Genomic DNA, 14778 nt, shown 5'->3' on the forward strand with positions numbered 1-14778 from the left:
GCATGCCCATGTCCAAAGCCTTTTGGGTTGTTTACTGTATGTTGAACAGTCACCTAAATTCTCTTTTTCTCCAGTGTTACCTACCTAGTCCACACACCTTGGTATTGGGTGAAGTTATGCCAGAATATATTATCAGTCAACTGAATAGTCAACCTGAACACAGCGCTTCTACACAGTACTACCATTTTGACATGGAGCATGCACCTAAAAACATAACATTTAAATAGGAGCCTGTGTACAACTTGAGATGTACAGCAGCATTTTTGTTCCTGTGCCCATCATTTTCTCACATTTTCAACCACATTTTGCTTATTGGGGGAAAAAAAGAGTCAATGCAGAGAGTGAGAACTGGTGAGAATAGTAGTTATATTGTTATTGAAGATGTCTTCCTTTTCCCATACAGCAGCTTTGGAATGGAGCCATCACTGTCGGTATCCGGCAACAGCAAGAAAAGGAAGCACAACACCTCAGCGACACAAGAGAATGGGAAGAGGTTAAAAACGGAGCTGGAAGGTGTTCCCCACCCGCCCAGGATCTCTGTGCTGCCCAGCCGCCTGCAGGAACCAGTCACTCTGGAGGAGCTGACAGAGCTGCTGCACTTCGCTGCTCTGGGGAAAGGGGGCGGAGTCAAACAGCCCAGGTAAGACCTGTGTGTAATGATGACTGTCAAATGAGGCGTTGTCTACTTGATCAGATCAGCTGTGACAAGCCAAATAATTCAATGTAATATAAAACACCAATACTATTGTCTGTGTCCCTATTCCAGAATTGGGGCCATTCATGGATCGAATTGAGAATGCATGGCGGCACCTAGTACTAAGGAAACATAATTGGAATTAAAATGGGAAACAGAACTGAATGCAGTTAAATTCCATTCAATTTCACTTCTAGTTTGTCTTGACTTGTTAAACATGATCAATTAAACATTAGGAATAAAATAAAAGGCATTTTTACGTTCAGTCATAATATATGTGTTACAATTGCATGTTAGGCATCAAATGCCACATGAAAGGAACATTTAACATTTGATGAAATTCATTATTGATAATAACACTTATCATGTTTCATGTAATTTAAGATATGTGGGAAGGAAAAAAACATGGAACTTTGCAGAATTTCATTAAACATTCAATTACACTTCCTGAAATTCGAATTCTATTTCAATTCTATTTCCTGTAGCATTTTTTCATCCATTCCAATTCCTCTGTTGAATTAGAATTGGTGAGTTGATTCATGAATTGAACCCGATCCTGCTATACTCCAAGAATAATACACCGGGAGATAAAAGATGTAATGGGAAGGCTTTTGTCTTGCAGAATACTCCGATTATACTCAGATTATACTCTATACATCTCTCTTTTCTGTCCTCTCCCGCCTGTCTTTCTGCCAGTTGGTGTCGTCTGCGTCACCAGCAGAGGGTGAAGGCAGTGAATGTTGTTGTCGTTGACGGCCTGACCCAGAGTCACTTCTACCAACACTACCTCAGCCTGCCACACCTCAGGAACAACTACACCACGGTAAGTAACAGTACAACAGGTTGTCAAGTAAATGTAGTGACACAGGTTCTTTTAAGAGATTTTTTCTTTTGCATTATTAACCCCAACACACTTCATTGTTTGCATGTGGTAAGCATCATTTTGCCCTATGGCTGTTTTTTTTAACTATTTGGATGAAACGATCCTTCCAGAACTTAGCCCATGTCTTTAGATGCTGAGCAGTACATCAAAAATAGGCAATTATAGAGGAAATATATATTTTTTCTACTCTGACCTTTTTGGTTGAATACTTGTCCTTGTTTGCCTTCATCTGTACATTCACCTGACTGGAGCAGAGGCTCAGCTTCACACCATCATCAAAGAACCTGGCATCTGGAATCTTCAGCAGTGAAGTCCTCGGATGGGAGAGTTCACCTGTTTCCCAGAGAGAGCAGGAAAAAAGACATCTTCATGAAGGTGGGATGTGTGTGTGATCATGTTCTGTGTGTGTGTGTGTGTGTGTGTGTGTGTGTGTGTGTGTGTGATCATGTTCTGTGTGCGTGTTTGTGTTGTTTTTTTACCGGCCGCGACAGTGGGGCTGGTATTGTTTTCACCGTGTGTGTGTGTGTCTGTGTGTGTGCCATGGCAAAATGTGGTCCTGGAGACACCTATTGTAGCAGGAACAACCACATAAGCCGTGTTGAGTACTTTACAGGGTGTATATACAGTATGTCTGTCTATCTGTCTGTGGACAAATTTTGGCATCGCGATAGCATCAAAAGTTAACCATGCAAGATGCAGTCACGAAACTTTACAGATGTAGAGTTGACACAAAATGAAGGGCGAGTTCGAAAATGGGTGGGATCTGAGCAAGGGGGCCCGGGCCCCCCCATATTGCTGCTTTGCGCTCCTGGCCCACATTCAGGGTGCGTGCTTCGTGGCTGCTGTGATCCCATGGCAAGATGGTCTCTAGTTTGTCTCTGATTTTCCTCTCTTGTTCTAAGTTAAGTTAAAGTGAAGTTTAAAGTTCTGGCGTGTGTTTTCATTGTAAGTGCATTTGTGTATGTGTGAATTTGTGTATGTGTGAATGTTCTTTGCTGCAGCCCTGAAATGGCACCCAGTAATCAGGAGGTTTGGGACAGAGGCAAGAGGACTGACGGCTTACACTCTCACCCAGGAGGAGATGATCAAGAAGCACTTCCCTGTGAAAGGTGAATCTCTCTCTCTCTGTCTCTTTCGCTGCCTCTCCTTCTCTCTCTCTCTCTCTGTCTCTCTCTCTCTCTCTTTCTCTTTCACTGCCTCTCCTTCTATCTCTCCCTCTCTCTCTCTCTCTCTCTCTCTCTCTCTCTCTCTCTCCCCATCACCTCACTTTCTCTGATTTGTTTTCGATGCAGGTATGCCAGGCTTTGAGGGTTTTGCATGTACAGACAGTGATGACTGTGTGACTGACAGCAGCCCTCTGTATGGAATTGACTGCGAAATGGTGAGGAGCTCTCAAGATTGATTATGTGCTTAATTCTTTGAATCCATATATTGAACGGTTCATCGTTGTGTTAACACTAGAACTGCAAAAATTAGGCCTATACCTAAATTGAGCTGTATGTCCATTTATTCATGTTGATTGTACTCAAACCCGTTGACAAATGAATAATTCAATAAGGTCATGTGTCATGAGTAAATGAAAACCACAATCAAATAACCCATTCAACAATTGTTTTATTCATTAATTAAAGATGTATTTATTTCCAGTGTCTGACAGAAAAGGGCAATGAGTTGGCTCGTGTTTCTCTGGTGGATAGCGATGGGAGATGTGTGCTGGACGATCTGGTCAAACCTGAGAGCCGTGTCCTCAACTACCTCACCAGGTACACACACACACACACACACACACACACACACACACACATACTGTACAGGTAGCTAATTTATGATTAATAACCAACTGCAAGCGTTGTGTTAAAATGTTAAAATGATTTTCTGGTGCGTACACTGCCATGTGCCTCCTGATAGGTTCTCTGGCATCACCGCAGCGATGTTGCGCCCAATCACGACCACCGTCAGACAGGTTCAGACAAAACTCAGGAAGTTGTTGCCGCGGGACGCCGTGCTGGTGGGCCATTCCCTTGACAACGACCTCAAGGCTCTCAACGTGAGTGATTTGAAGCTCCGCTTGCTATTATAAGAAGCTTGAGTTCTGAGCGTTGTCAAAAAAAATTGGGGGGGTTGTTTGAGTTATCAGAACGTTGAGGCAAGTGAACATTTACAGTATATACCCAGAGACATATTTTTTCTATTTTTACATTTCAGTGCAAATAAAACTTTTTTTTTAAGTGTATTTGTTGTTTCATGAGAACGCATGTAAGAACATGCCTACTCTGTAGTAGTCTTTTATGGTCTTTCTTTGCTAAATAACTGTACTACTGTGTATTGAGTCTCAATAATCTACATCTCAAATATCCAAATTGACCAGTTCTGTAAGTCAGTCGGCCCACTGAGTGCGCATCACCAGATTCAGAAACACTTTACTTAAGGTTTTATTGTGAAATGTGATGTATCTATTTGTATGCCAAATTGAGGTTATTGCTGACCTATTGAAATGCACCCTCCAAGATGTTAACATTTTAAGATCTCAAAATAGCTATTCATCTCAATACTATTCTGCAGACTTTTACTGTTATTCCAGCAACTATTTTGTCACACGTTTCAAATGTGGATCTTTCAATCTGAAAAGACACCCTTCAAACGCACATGCATGTTTTAGAATAAAATTGGTCTTCCAGTTATCTTTATTTGAGCAGTTTAACAGAAATTCATAATATATAATGCTCTTTTATACTGGTATGGTATGGTGATGGGACATAATATGAAGAAGCGTTGACTCATATTTGAACATTGTCCTCCTCTGCAGCTGATCCATCCGCATGTCATCGACACGTCATTGCTGTACAGGAAAGAGTTTGGCCAGAAGTTTAAGCTCAAGGTCCTGGCTGAGACTGTGCTGAAGTAAGTGTTTTACTCTGTCTCTGTGTCTGTGTCTCTGTCACTCTCACTCACTCATGCTCTCCCTCTCTCGCTCTCACCTACGCACGCACACACGCACACACTCTCTCTCTCTCTCTCTCTCTCTCTCTCTCTCTCTCTCTCTTGTTTATTTTATATTCATATATACGGTATACATGTATATCTTTAAGACACACAGACACCATGGCTAATCTTTTTTTTTTTTTACTCTTGCCCCAGGAGAGAAATACAAAGTGAAGAGAAGAAGGGTCATGACCCCACTGAGGATGCTCTGGCAGCACTGGAGCTAGCACAGTACTTTATTCAAATGGGACCTCACCAGGTAACACATCTCTGTCTCATGCACACACACACACACACACACATGGACACACACACACACACACACACACACACACACACACACACACACACACACATATAAACACACACACACACACACACACACACACACACACACACACACACACACACACATATATATACACACACACACACACACACACACACACACACACACACGGACACGGACTTAACAGATACATTTTTTGTGTGTTGATTGTCAGGTTGTAGAGCTTCAGGAGGAGCTGTGGGGAGGACCTCTACCCTTGAGTGAGCCCACTCCCTGTGAATCTACATCTACACAGAGTTACAGGTAAATCCAGGACATGACATCTAGCGTGGACTTGCATTATCTACAGAGTTACAGGTAAATCCAGGACCATGACATCTAGCGTGGACTTGCATTATCTACACTAGAAACAGTACCTTGTTGGTTTGCCCTCGAGGGGCTCGCAGAAGCAGCTCGGCTGCTGCGCAGCCTCGTCAACATTTCATTTTGAAATGTTATTTTGACACACCTTCCTCCTATAACAAATATTGTGCCTCCTGCTCTTTGAAAATTGCAGTAGGCCATATTGCAGTTTTGATGAAATGTTGATTAATTGTTGAACCCTAGCATGAAAGCATGAACAATCTTGACCAAAATTGTAATTTCTCATAAATGTTATAGAAATATCCTGTTGTTGATTCACAATGTAAAGCCCCCATTATCACAGATGCTGCTGCATCTATATTTGACATAGACTCCCATGTTTCTGTCTCTTTCTCTGTCTGTCTTGTGCAGGTTTTCTGACGTACTACAGAAGAATGGACAGTCAGTGGTCTTTATAGGAAAGCGTGCTGACATCATTCTAGATCTATCCAATCAGCAGTGGCACAACTCTGACAAAGAGGTGAGTTCGGGAGTTGAATTTCGGCCATTCCTGACTGAGTGCATCCATAGGCCCGTGTTGTTCGAACCCCACATTAGTTTGGGTTTGCTTCTGAACTATGCATATACCGGTAGTTTCAATTTCTTATGCACATAGGTCTTCATAAAAGGTTCGCCCACTGTATATGCTTCATATCTGCTTGCTCTGATCCAAATTAAATTCCCTCATATCTGAAGGTATCCAGGTTTAGACTAAAATTGTTTAATGACATATCTGCTTAATTTTACAGTTAAAACTAATGAGAGAGAGTCAGTCAGTAAGTCAAATCATGAAGAAATGTGATGTGCATCACCCCAGGCACAAGGGTATTTCTTATTCAGATCTTCAGTACAGACCAAAAAGAAATACCGTAAATTCCGGACTATAAGCCGTGGCTTTTTTCCCGTTTTTTGGGCTTTTTTGGCCCCTGCGGCTTATATAACGGTGCGGCTTATCTATGGATTTTTTCCAAAAAAAAAAAAAAAAAATCTCTCTTTTTTAGCACTCTTTCTAACTATAAATCCACTTCTGTTTTAATTTCCTCTCTTGCCCTCTTTTAACAACATAACATAACATAACATAACACAACACAGGTAAGCAGAAAGAAAAAGACGAAGCAATCACCGCCATGAATGAGGAAATGACTCACCTGCTGGAGGCTGGAGATACACGGCTTGGGCTAAACTTTTACTCCGTGAAACACTATCGATTAAGTCCGACATCGCTCAGAGGTTTGAGCAGCTTGAAAACAAGTTTGAAAACGTGCAGAAGTCCATCCACTCAATCACTAAATAAAATAAGGCAACCGTGAACAGAGTTTCTAATGCGGAAAAGCGCATCAGCGCACTGGAGGACAAAAACAACACAGTGAGTCCGAAAGTGGATAAAATGCAAAAACAAATCGAAACCCTGCACACGCAGGTTGATGACTTAATCAGCAGGAGTAAAAGAAATAACATTCGCCTGATCAATGTAAAAGAGGGAGCTGAGATTGGTGACATGGACGCTTTCGTGGCAAAATCCTGTGTTACATCCTGGACCTGAAGGAAGGCGAGAAACCACCAGAGGTGGACAGGGCACACCGGGCGCCTCGGCCACGTCCAGACCCCGGCCTGCCACCGAGGGCCATCTTCATCTGCCTACTCCGCTGGCCCGACCGTCAACTCATCCTCCAGGCTGCGGGGAAGAAGCCCCTCACCTGGGAGGGTACGCGCTTTTTCGTCCGGCAGGACCTCTCCGCGTTGGTGCAACAGAAACGCGCAACATACAACAGCATCATCGAAAAGGTTAAAGTCAATGGATATCGCTTTGGCGTACTGTACCCAGCGAGACTCGTCATAACCATTGATGGACAGCGGCGGAACAAGAGCTCAAAGTGAAACTGCCGAATATCTTTTGAGTTGGACTGGTCAATAGTAGCCTACTGTGAGTAACTAAAATAAAAAAATAAAAAACGGAATTCTCTCTTCTTTAGCACTCTTTCTAACTATAAATCCACTTCTGTTTTAATTTCCTCTCTTGCCCTCTTTTCACCACACCGCGGACACTGTGTGCACTGTAAAAAAAAACAAAAAATACCATTAAAACACCCGCGGCTTATAGTCCGGTGCGGCTTATATAAGAAAAAAATAGTCAACTTTGAAGGTGCGGCTTATTCACCGGTGCGCCTTATAGTCCGGAATTTACGGTACATCACCCTTACTTCTCTTTTCTGAGTAGCATCTTTGGTGTCCTCTGCCTTTCCCCCTTCCCTCTTGAACCCCATCTTCTTCCCCTTGTGTCTCCCTACATAATGTATCTTATCCTGCTTCCTTCAGGTTCTGGCCTCGTTCAGGAGAAAGACCAAGTTTCCCTTCTTCTCTGTGCTCCATCTCTCTTCCCTCTGGGACCACCTGAACACTTCCTCCCCTCATCAGGAGCAGCACTACCAGAGTGTGAGTCATGCCTTTTGAGCAGCATGCTACGTGTTTGGGCATCTGTGTTTGGGCAATGTACCATTTACTCTGTGTGTGTGTGTGTGTGTGTGTGTGTGTGTCTGTGTGTGTCTGTGTGTGTGTGTGTGTGTCTGTGTGTCTGTGTGTGTGTGTGTGTGTGTGTGTGTGTGTGTGTGTGTGTTGCAGGTGTGTGCAAATGTGAGAGAGATGTGTGTAGTGTTTGCAGGGCCGTTCCCAGCAGGTTTCTCTGAGAGAGAGGTGAGGCGGACGTTTCGCTGCTGTGGACCAGTTCGGAAAATCAAAATGCTGAACACAAGCGTCAGGGTATGGCCCACCTGAATTCTCCTTCTTGATGCGATCCTTCACTTTAGACTGCAGTTTTTAGCTTTTGACTATGTAAAGAATTGGGATACCTGTCAGGTTACTGTTTTTTGTTGTTGTTTAGTTTAGTTTTTTAATGTGAGATTACCTTGAAAATCGTCTCTAAGGGTGTGTGTCCACAGTATTCTTAATCTTTTGGCGTGGAAAAAGTGCTACCTGGAGGGCTTTTTGTGAGGAGAAACAAAAGCGGATAACATCAGCTGACGTTAGCTTACCAGCTGGTTAGCTCTTCTAGCAGACAATACAGTGTTGTGGAATAAGAAAAGGCTTGTCAGATTCTTTCCAATACATGTCCAGTATCCATACTGTAACGTAAATTAAATTATGTCCTATTTCTCTACCGCCGACTAAAATGCTATATGGACGCACAGCCTTAAACTTGAATTATACCTCCAAGCATGGAATCCTGACGAGAAAACGTGCGGGTTTCATTTTTATTTAATTTCATTTAATTTCATTTATTTATATACAGTAGGGACAGATACACAACATAAACATTTGTCAACGGCTGATGACATGTATCCAGCATTTGTAGCCTGGGCTAATTTGCAGTGCCCGTCCCTAGATGTTATTAAGCACCTGTTAAAAGCAAAGTGCAGTAAAATATACAGTAAACATACTTTACTTTACTTTTACTTTATTGATATTTGGCAGATGCCTTTATCCAAAGCGACATACAACCAGGTTATAAAACAGTACAGCAATAAAAAGAAAAAGTTTTGAACAAACAAATGTATAAACAGCAAAGAATTAAAACAGATTTACCTTCAATAGAGGTGTGGATAAGAAGAATAGAAGGTAGCAAGATAGAAGAGAGAAGAAATAAAAGTGCATAAGAATCAAAGTGCATAGGAACTAGAGAGGGTTTACAGGGGGGCAACATGAAGTCTGATTTGTTACCGTTACTGTTTTGAACAGTTTTTTGAAGACGGGTAGTGATTCGGCCGTTCTTATTGTTGAGGGGAGCTCGTTCCACCATTTTGGTGCGAGATGGGAAAAAAGTCATGATCGGGAGACAATGATATCATAAAATCATAAACATCGGTCAATTAGTCATTCAATCATGGAGCAACACAAACAATCATGCACAAAGGATATTAAACATTGTATACATCATAACCCACAAATCCACGAACGGTTTCTGCTCGCGGAAGTGACCCTTCATTTTTAAAACTTTGTCCGACTTAGGTCTACATACTGTAAATCATGTTTCCTCAGCCACAGTTGCTGTCGAGCTGTTGTTCAAGTGTTGGCTCTAGTTTTCCGCTCTCCTTGGATCGGCTTTGTTCATCTTCCTTGTCCTTCCCGACAATCCCTGCCTTCCAGATTCACGCAGAGATCGAGTTTGAGCTGCTGGAGGGAGCTATGCTGGCTTTAAAGACACTACATGGACTTCATGTGCATGGACAGCACATCAAGGTATCCTCCTGCTGTCCTTTCTTCTCTTTTTTACAGTATCACCAATTCCCCATGTCTTCTTTAAGCGTATGCACAAACCTTTCTCCAATATATGGGGTTCCAATACCGTACGTGGGGTCCAATAATGTGGGGTCTGCTTGTGTGTATGATTTCTAGGTCCAGAGGCCCGTTTCCGAGTCAACGCTGGACCTGGATCTGACTCTCGATGCTTTGATGAGGGACCCGCTCAACGCTAATCACCTCTATGCCGTCAGATCAAAGCCCACTAAGGCTAACCACATACACGTCTCTGCAAAGGCCAACGGTCACACGTTGGATGTTAACTGTTCAGATGTGACCGCCGTGAAACTGGCTAACGGCTTGCACCCGGCTAAAGTGAACGGGTCAAAAATCAATGCTCGCTATTCCGAGTTCACGGCTTCTGCCGGTGACATCGAGTTAATTGCAGCAAAGCAGCTCCGTGCCTCCGGTTCCCGAGTCTCCGAGGAGAAGCTCATAGAGACGTTTAGTCGCTTTGGTGCGGTGGAGAGAATCGTCCTGCCCGCCAAAGCCCTCGGACAACATGGCAGACACGCGTGCATAAGTGAGTTAAAAAGCATCATTGTTATTGCATGTTCTCTGTCTGTATGTGTGGGTACTGTATTTGAATTGAATTGATTAGTTTATTTGGTCATATTATTCCAGAAATCAATTATCTATACAAGAATTTTCATGTAGATCAAACAGGACCAAAAGGTGTAGACTGAAGCCGGGGCTTATTAGGTCTACCCTTTTAACACAATCTCAAAAGGCCTTTATAGTGCAAAAGAAAATATTTAGAGAATGAAAGAAGCGAACTAAAGAAAAATAAAAAATTAAATAAAAAATGTATGCATGTCAGTCTATGTTTCCTTCCAACCTACGTGTCTGTTTGACAGAGTTTGAGAGTTCAGAGGGCATGCACGCAGCCCTCGGCTCTTCTGAGGAACTCCAGAACGAGAAGTTCCTCGTCTGTCCATCCCTGACTCCGCAGCATTTGCGTTCGTGGGTTGCTATGACAACCCCAGAGACGACGACTGTGGATTCTGAGGGGGAAGCAGCCATTGAAGAGATGGGGTGGAACCTCAGGTGCGCCAACCCCCAGGTAAGAAACTGGCTCTTCAGTTGGTTCTCATGATATTTATCTTCACTTGAAGCTGATGGACCCCCCCTTCCCCCGCTTCTGTTAATATTGGAATTCAAACTCATTGAGATGTGTGAAAAATGTTCTACTAAAGTGAAACTTGAATTGAACTTCTACTGAGTAATAGTAGACGGAGTCATCAGTATGTTTGTAATTCGATTTTCATCTAGTTTCATTAGTTTGTGATGTATAGTTAGAGCAGATGTGATGAAGATTCCCATCACCTAATATGTGTAGGATCAGGAAACGGAGCTGAGGAAGCTGGACCAGCGCCTGGGGAAGCTGTTCAGATCGCTTGTGGACGGCACCTTGTCTGTGGTGGTGCTGCCTGGCCACACCAGGTGAGGAGTGTGTCTGTGTGTCTGGAACAGTCTGTACTGCAGCACCAGGTGAGGAGTGTGGCTGTGTGTCTGGAACAGTCTGTACTGCAGCACCAGGTGAGCAGTGTGGCTGTGTGTCTGGAACAGTCTGTACTGTAGCACCAGGTGAGGAGTGTGGCTGTGTGTCTGGAACAGTCTGTACTGCAGCACCAGGTGAGCTGTGTGTCTGGAACAGTCTGTACTGCAGCACCAGGTGAGCTGTGTGTCTGGAACAGTCTGTACTGCAGCACCAGGTGAGGAGTGTGGCTGTGTGTCTGGAACAGTCTGTACTGCAGCACCAGGTGAGGAGTGTGGCTGTGTGTCTGGAACAGTCTGTACTGCAGCACCAGGTGAGCAGTGTGGCTGTGTGTCTGGAACAGTCTGTACTGCAGCACCAGGTGAGGAGTGTGTCTGTGTGTCTGGAAAAGTCTGTACTGCAGCACCAGGTGAGCTGTGTGTCTGTGTGTCTGGAACAGTCTGTACTGCAGCACCAGGTGAGGAGTGTGTCTGTGTGTCTGGAACAGTCTGTACTGCAGCACCAGGTGAGGAGTGTGTCTGTGTGTCTGGAACAGTCTGTACTGCAGCACCAGGTGAGGAGTGTGTCTGTGTGTCTGGAACAGTCTGTACTGCAGCACCAGGTGAGGAGTGTGTCTGTGTGTCTGGAACAGTCTGTACTGCAGCACCAGGTGAGCAGTGTGGCTGTGTGTCTGGAACAGTCTGTACTGCAGCACCAGGTGAGGAGTGTGTCTGTGTGTCTGGAACAGTCTGTACTGCAGCACCAGGTGAGGAGTGTGGCTGTGTGTCTGGAACAGTCTGTACTGCAGCACCAGGTGAAGAGTGTGGCTGTGTGTCTGGAACAGTCTGTACTGCAGCACCAGGTGAGCAGTGTGTCTGGAACAGTCTGTACTGCAGCACCAGGTGAGGAGTGTGTCTGTGTGTCTGGAACAGTCTGTACTGCAGCACCAGGTGAGCAGTGTGGCTGTGTGTCTGGAACAGTCTGTACTGCAGCACCAGGTGAGCAGTGTGTCTGGAACAGTCTGTACTGCAGCACCAGGTGAGGAGTGTGTCTGTGTGTCTGGAACAGTCTGTACTGCAGCACCAGGTGAGGAGTGTGGCTGTGTGTCTGGAACAGTCTGTACTGCAGCACCAGGTGAGGAGTGTGGCTGTGTGTCTGGAACAGTCTGTACTGCAGCACCAGGTGAGGAGTGTGGCTGTGTGTCTGGAACAGTCTGTACTGCAGCACCAGGTGAGGAGTGTGGCTGTGTGTCTGGAACAGTCTGTACTGCAGCACCAGGTGAGGAGTGTGGCTGTGTGTCTGGAACAGTCTGTACTGCAGCACCAGGTGAGGAGTGTGGCTGTGTGTCTGGAACAGTCTGTACTGCAGCACCAGGTGAGGAGTGTGGCTGTGTGTCTGGAACAGTCTGTACTGCAGCACCAGGTGAGGAGTGTGGCTGTGTGTCTGGAACAGTCTGTACTGCAGCACCAGGTGAGGAGTGTGGCTGTGTGTCTGGAACAGTCTGTACTGCAGCACCAGGTGAGCAGTGTGGCTGTGTGTCTGGAAACAGTCTGTACTGCAGCACCAGGTGAGGAGTATTGCTGTGTGTCTGGAACAGTCTGTACTGCAGCACCAGGTGAGCTGTGTGTCTGGAACAGTCTGTACTGCACCACCAGGTGAGCTGTGTGTCTGGAACAGTCTGTACTGCAGCACCAGGTGAGGAGTGTGTCTGGAACAGTCTGTACTGCAGCACCAGGTGAGCAGTGTGGCTGTGTGTCTGGAAACAGTCTGTACTGCAGCACCAGGTGAGGAGTATTGCTGTGTGTCTGGAACAGTCTGTACTGCAGCACCAGGTGAGGAGTATTGCTGTGTGTCTGGAACAGTCTGTACTGCAGCACCAGGTGAGCTGTGTGTCTGGAACAGTCTGTACTGCAGCACCAGGTGAGCTGTGTGTCTGGAACAGTCTGTACTGCAGCACCAGGTGAGCTGTGTGTCTGGAACAGTCTGTACTGCAGCACCAGGTGAGCTGTGTGTCTGGAACAGTCTGTACTGCAGCACCAGGTGAGCTGTGTGTCTGGAACAGTCTGTACTGCAGCACCAGGTGAGCTGTGTGTCTGGAACAGTCTGTACTGCAGCACCAGGTGAGGAGTGTGTCTGGAACAGTCTGTACTGCAGCACCAGGTGAGCTGTGTGTCTGGAACAGTCTGTACTGCAGCACCAGGTGAGCTGTGTGTCTGGAACAGTCTGTACTGCAGCACCAGGTGAGCTGTGTGTCTGGAACAGTCTGTACTGCAGCACCAGGTGAGGAGTGTGTCTGGAAACAGTCTGTACTGCAGCTAACACATTTCTGAACCCTGTTCTCCTTTTCCCTCCGCTTGTTATCCAGCTCCCACGGTCAGCTCCCTGGCTTGTGCTTCATGGAGGTGAAGCGAGGCTCTTCGTGAGCCAGCAACCATGCTCTCCTCTCTGCACAGAGCAGCACGGACATATCTGATCCCTGATCATGTGACTCCGCTCTCCTCTGCACAGAGCAGCACGGACGTATCTGATCCCTGATCATGTGACCCCGCTCTCCTCTCTGCACAGACGTATCTGATGCCTGATCATGTGACCCCGCTCTCCTCTCTGCACAGACGTATCTGATGCCTGATCATGTGACTCCGCTCTCCTCTCTGCACAGCACGGACATATCTGATCCCTGATCATGTGACCCCGCTCTCCTCTCTGCACAGAGCAGCACGGACGTATCTGATGCCTGATCATGTGACTCCGCTCTCCTCTGCACAGAGCAGCACGGACGTATCTGATCCCTGATCATGTGACTCCGCTGTCCTCTGCACAGAGCAGCACGAACGTATCTGATCATGTGACCCCGCTCTCCTCTCTGCACAGACGTATCTGATGCCTGATCATGTGACCCCGCTCTCCTCTCTGCACAAACGTATCTGATGCCTGATCATGTGACCCCGCTCTCCTCTCTGCACAGACGTATCTGATGCCTGATCATGTGACCCCGCTCTCCTCTCTGCACAGACGTATCTGATGCCTGATCATGTGACTCCGCTCTCCTCTCTGCACAGAGCAGCACAAACGTATCTGATGCCTGATCATGTGACCCCGCTCTCCTCTCTGCACAGAGCAGCACGAACGTATCTGATGCCTGATCATGTGACTCCGCTCTCCTCTCTGCACAGAGCAGCACAAACGTTTCTGATGCCTGATCATGTGACCCCGCTCTCCTCTCTGCACAGAGCAGCACGAACGTATCTGATGCCTGATCATGTGACCCCTCTCCTCTCTGCACAGAGCAGCACAGACGTTTCTGATGCCTGATCATGTGACTCCGCTCTCCTCTCTGCACAGAGCAGCACGGACACATCTGATCATGTGACCCCACTCTCCTCTCTGCACAGAGCAGCACAGACGTATCTGATCATGTGACCCCACTCTCCTCTCTGCACAGAGCAGCACAGACGTATCTGATCATGTGACCCCGCTCTCCTCTCTTCACAGAGCAGCACGGACACATCTGCCAGTCCATGTGTGGAAGGAGTGTGTCATGTGGATGCAAGTTAAATTGCTGAAGCTCACAAAATATGCAACTCAACTCCAATACCCCAGAGTTTGATCTTCGCTGACAGAGCTTAATCTTGAAAGTACATTTTTACAGACTTCCCTCGACACAATAATAATAATGATGTTAATGAATGTTTTTAAAAACAGCATTTGAGTGTCCAGAGTTAAGAATTGTTTTTCCAAGTAGGTTTTCCACTGTAAAT

The 14778-nt window shown here is 45.7% G+C and overlaps 1 protein-coding gene across 1 annotated transcript; it reads left to right on the top strand.

Annotated features, from left to right (window-relative positions):
• Positions 1 to 413: 413 nt before the first annotated feature.
• rexo5 (RNA exonuclease 5) lies at positions 414 to 14299 on the top strand (the record flags this gene model as incomplete). Its single annotated transcript, XM_083655308.1, has 18 exons — positions 414 to 640; positions 1391 to 1517; positions 1832 to 1952; positions 2579 to 2686; positions 2870 to 2958; positions 3225 to 3340; positions 3486 to 3624; positions 4384 to 4478; positions 4716 to 4818; positions 5063 to 5151; positions 5623 to 5731; positions 7567 to 7683; positions 7870 to 8007; positions 9391 to 9483; positions 9640 to 10066; positions 10401 to 10606; positions 10883 to 10986; positions 13386 to 14299. The coding sequence occupies 18 exons, from the start codon at positions 414 to 416 to the stop codon at positions 13441 to 13443; spliced, it is 2466 nt and encodes an 821-aa protein (XP_083511434.1). The 3' UTR covers positions 13444 to 14299.
• Positions 14300 to 14778: the final 479 nt, after the last annotated feature.

This window comes from Poromitra crassiceps, assembly GCF_964638095.1.
Source record: "Poromitra crassiceps genome assembly, chromosome: 19".
Classification (NCBI taxonomy): domain Eukaryota; kingdom Metazoa; phylum Chordata; class Actinopteri; order Beryciformes; family Melamphaidae; genus Poromitra; species Poromitra crassiceps.